The 3,930-nt window shown below is 34.5% G+C and overlaps 1 protein-coding gene across 1 annotated transcript; it reads right to left on the bottom strand.

The window, feature by feature from the left end:
* Window positions 1–2,395: 2,395 nt before the first annotated feature.
* LOC115978409 (transcription repressor OFP8) lies at window positions 2,396–3,500 on the bottom strand. The gene is made up of 2 exons (XM_031100427.1): window positions 2,559–3,500; window positions 2,396–2,444 (listed from the first exon to the last, which is right to left on the bottom strand). The coding sequence occupies exons 1-2, from the start codon at window positions 3,455–3,457 to the stop codon at window positions 2,438–2,440; spliced, it is 906 nt and encodes a 301-aa protein (XP_030956287.1). The 5' UTR covers window positions 3,458–3,500; the 3' UTR covers window positions 2,396–2,437.
* Window positions 3,501–3,930: the final 430 nt, after the last annotated feature.

Below are 3,930 nucleotides of genomic sequence, written 5' to 3'. Positions count from 1 at the left end.
GCAGCAACTCGATCAATGCGTGAAAGGAGGATCCACCAAAAGTCGTCCAGTCCTATACTGATATTTTTATGGTGTCTCACTCACCAGAGAAAAGATGAACGCAAAAACCAAAATTATAAAAAACAGTAGCCCAGTGCAATGTGCTTGGACCAGTTTTCCCCTTTTGTGTTGTGTTTGTCTTATTGTTGGTTTTGTAGTGCCCGTGTATTATCAAGTACATTACAGAGGGAGAGAGAGAGAGCGAGAGAGAGGCCCAAGAACCCAAAAAAATGCGACCATTAATGAGAATGCTAACCCAATGGACAGCACTGCCATAATCAGACATTCTTTAATTTCTATCCCATTTCGGCAATACCTTCAAAAATGTGCTCCATAACTTGTCATGATCATCCTACTCATTAATTATTCAAAAGGGACGTCCTAGATTGTTACAGAAAGTGCAATGCTAGCTTCAACCTATATATCATAGAAGGGAAGGAGAGGGAGAGAGATCCAAATCAATGTTTCTCTCTCTCTCTCCATCTCTTTCTCATATGTAATATTGTAACACAGCTTTCATGTTCAGGCTAGAACGGTCCCCCACGAATAGAAGAGGTTTTGGCTCATATTCTTTCTGTAAACTATCAACAGTTTCCCCCATATTTTCTCATTCCGTTGTGTCTTCTCTTTCGTGTCATTTTTTTCCCACCATCCTTCGTTTGAAATAGACTTTTCATGCATATGACGTTTCAGTTTCAGAAGCATTTTTGCTTGGTGGGTAGTGACCAGCATTTTCTATTTGATAGATAATTGGAGATAGAAAATTTTACTCTAGACCGAATAAGCTTCAAAACTCTTAAAAAACATAAATAATATTTAAAACAAAATATATACCATGCAGCTCATATATATAATCTTATTGGTGCCTCAAAGCTACTGTCCACTGAATCGTCAACATTTGTTTGTTTATTTATTTTATTAAGGGCCTTGAACTTTCTTGTGATTGTAATTTGAAAATAAACGTTGCCAGGACAATAGGACATAATGCTACAAAATGTCAAAAACAAAACTCTGTTCGATGTTGGGGTGGTGGGTGTGTTTAATTTGTGTTGCTTCTTTTTCCCATAACCCATATAATGAAAACAAACGGACTGCATTATTAAATGGAAATGGTTAATAACACAACAAAAATGGATGTACCTAACACTTCATGATATATTGTCGATATATTGTCTCTTACATATATAAAAAATTTAGACGAATTTATTAATTGGCATTTTTGTCCATAGGCATCGTGCCAATTAATAGCCAAATCATTTGAGGAATCGTTTCTCTTTCCTAAATTTCCTTTCCATGAGTACCCAATGAAGTTTTTGTGGCCTTGTATGTGCTAAGATAATATAAATGTGAGGGTCAAATTTTTCTCAATTTCTGGCATAATATGTGGAGCTAGTGGATATAATTTAGATTAAATTGAATATCATTATCTTCCAATTAGCATTAAATAGTTTCCTTTTCTATTATAGTTTATTCATAGAAATGATATTTGTTCTATGGAAATGCTAACGAGTGCTCTTAGGATACTGATTAAAAATTCAGTTAAAGAAAGTTTTTATGAAAAAAGAAAAAAAAAAACAATTAATGTTTTGATAATTTTTTTCATTTCCCATAAAAGTGATATTAAAACTTTCTTAAAATAAATTCTTAACCAATATCCTAAAGGTACTCGTTAACATGACCCTTACATTATTTAAATAGCCATAATATGGAAGTGGCGTTTGTTTACTTGACTTAAATTAATTTCTCTACCTTTTTCAATGAGAGAAAGGTTCCTTGTATTTCTCGGGCACCTTCTACCGTATTGGTATAATTGTGGGGAAAGGAATTTAATAAATCTCCAAGTCCAACATAGATGAATACCTTTTAAACTTTTTTATGTTTCTAAAACGTTCAACTTTCAAATCAATCAAACAACGGTTCCCATCTCCATCTTTTCAAGCTTCAGCTTGAAAAGTCTAAACCGTATCTAAAAGTTTAGGAAACATCCAAGACTTTTTTGTCTTACTTTTTCCCTCTAACAATCTTTTTCAAAACAACAAAGAAAGTAGTAAGAAACTACCACCAAATTTTGATTTTTTCAAGGGCAAAAACAACTGTTTAACTTGTTATCTTTCTTCTTCTCAATCTTTTCAAACACAGTTCTTTCACTGTGGAATCAAAAGACAGAAAAACAAATCCTGGAAAAAAAAAACAAGGAAATCCCACTTTACTGTAACATTTCCCACATTAAAACAAAAACAGATTCACATAGAAAACAGAAAAGAATCGACACAAGCAGTGCTAGAAGATTTGGAGAAAATGGAGGATATCCATTATATACTAGTAGTTAATTAAAGTTAGAGCGCTAACTATTTTTCTTAGAAACATAAACAAACGTTGAAAACAAAGACAGTTTTCTTCAAGACCAATTACAAAACAAAGCTTCTCAAAAAAAAAAAGTTAATTAAAGTTAGAGCGCTAACTATTTTTTCTTAGAAACATAAACAAACGTTGAAAACAAAGACAGTTTTCTTCAAGACCAATTACAAAACAAAGCTTCCCAAATCTCCATGAAGACCTCCACAATGACCTTATGATGATGGTACGAATTCAGTGATAGAAAACACTGCAATAACTGTTCCAAATCTTTAGCTGCAAATATCTGCTTTTCAACTATCATTTCCACCATTGATAGCCTGAAATCGTTGTACGGATCACTGGACTTCTTCACCACAGCAAAGCTATCTTTCACTTTCCCTTTTAATGGCATTGGACCCATTTCAGAACTCAAAGTCCCTGACCTTTTCCGCCGAGCTGCGTGCCTTTTCCGACGAGAACGACGTCGTCGAGACTCGGATGAATCAGAAGAGAGAGACTTGGAAGAGAAAAGAGTGTCAGTCTCGTCCTCTCTTTCCTCTTCCTCTTCTTCTTCGCTACTATACCACGACCAAGCACCAAAACTCATATCTTGAGAAGAAGAGCTAATGGGAAAGAGTTCTCCTTGCTTGTTCTTCATCTGGATCATCTTCTTTTTCTTCTTATTCTTACTCTTATTCCTATCTGAACCTTTCTTCATCTGTTTGAAATGGTAGAAAGGGCTCAAGGGCAAGATTGGTGAAGCAGGAGGGCAGGTTCGTCCATCAGGGTTAAAATAACCGAAAGGAGAATGAGGCTCAGAGATTTTTCTTCTTGGAAGTAAATCTTTGGCTTGGATTATGCAGCTTTGGTTAATGGTTTCAGGGGTTTGACACGGTTTTGGCCTGCAAATGGAAGGGAAGGGTCGAGCTTTTGGGGACAAAGGCTCGAGCATATGGAAACTTTGGTGGTTTTGTGGAACAAAGACAGCTTTTTCCACTGCGTCGGAGATGTTTCGGGACCGGCACGAGCCAAATGAGGCTCGAAACATCCGAGAGATTCGTAGTTTGAATCGGTTTTCCATGAGAGAGAGAGAGAGAGAGGGTTGCACAGGGGGTGGGGGTTGATTTTTGAAGAGCGAGGTGGCGGTATATGTAGGGGGGGATATATATAAATGAGAGAACTGAAAGTATAAGTTCTAAATGTTTAAGCAAAAATTATTTTACAAAATGCTAAATGTTATTGGTAAGTAAGAATGAGAATTAATAAAAATTTTCTATATCAATGATTTGTAAAAATATTATAAAATAATTTATGTTTATAATATTACTTTTGATGATTAATATATAAACAATGTTACATACACACACACAAAAAAAAAAAAAAAAACAATATTTTTAACACTTGTTAATGTAATAAGCTTGTATTGGTTCTCATCTAAGTTTGTCATTATATCAATTTTATATCTATTATTAACAATTTGTCACATAAGCAAGTGTCAATTTTAAAAAAAAAAATTTGTATGTCTGTAGACTTTCTCATATTTTAAAGGGTCTG

The sequence above is a fragment of the Quercus lobata genome, chromosome 2, assembly GCF_001633185.2.
Source record: "Quercus lobata isolate SW786 chromosome 2, ValleyOak3.0 Primary Assembly, whole genome shotgun sequence".
In the NCBI taxonomy this organism is placed as follows: domain Eukaryota; kingdom Viridiplantae; phylum Streptophyta; class Magnoliopsida; order Fagales; family Fagaceae; genus Quercus; species Quercus lobata.
This window is presented reverse-complemented; position numbering and strand designations above follow the sequence as displayed.

Bases quoted from the DNA above. Each gene is read 5' to 3' on its own strand.
- LOC115978409 (XM_031100427.1), bottom strand. From the start codon at position 3,457: ATGGAAAACCGATTCAAACTACGAATCTCTCGGATGTTTCGAGCCTCA.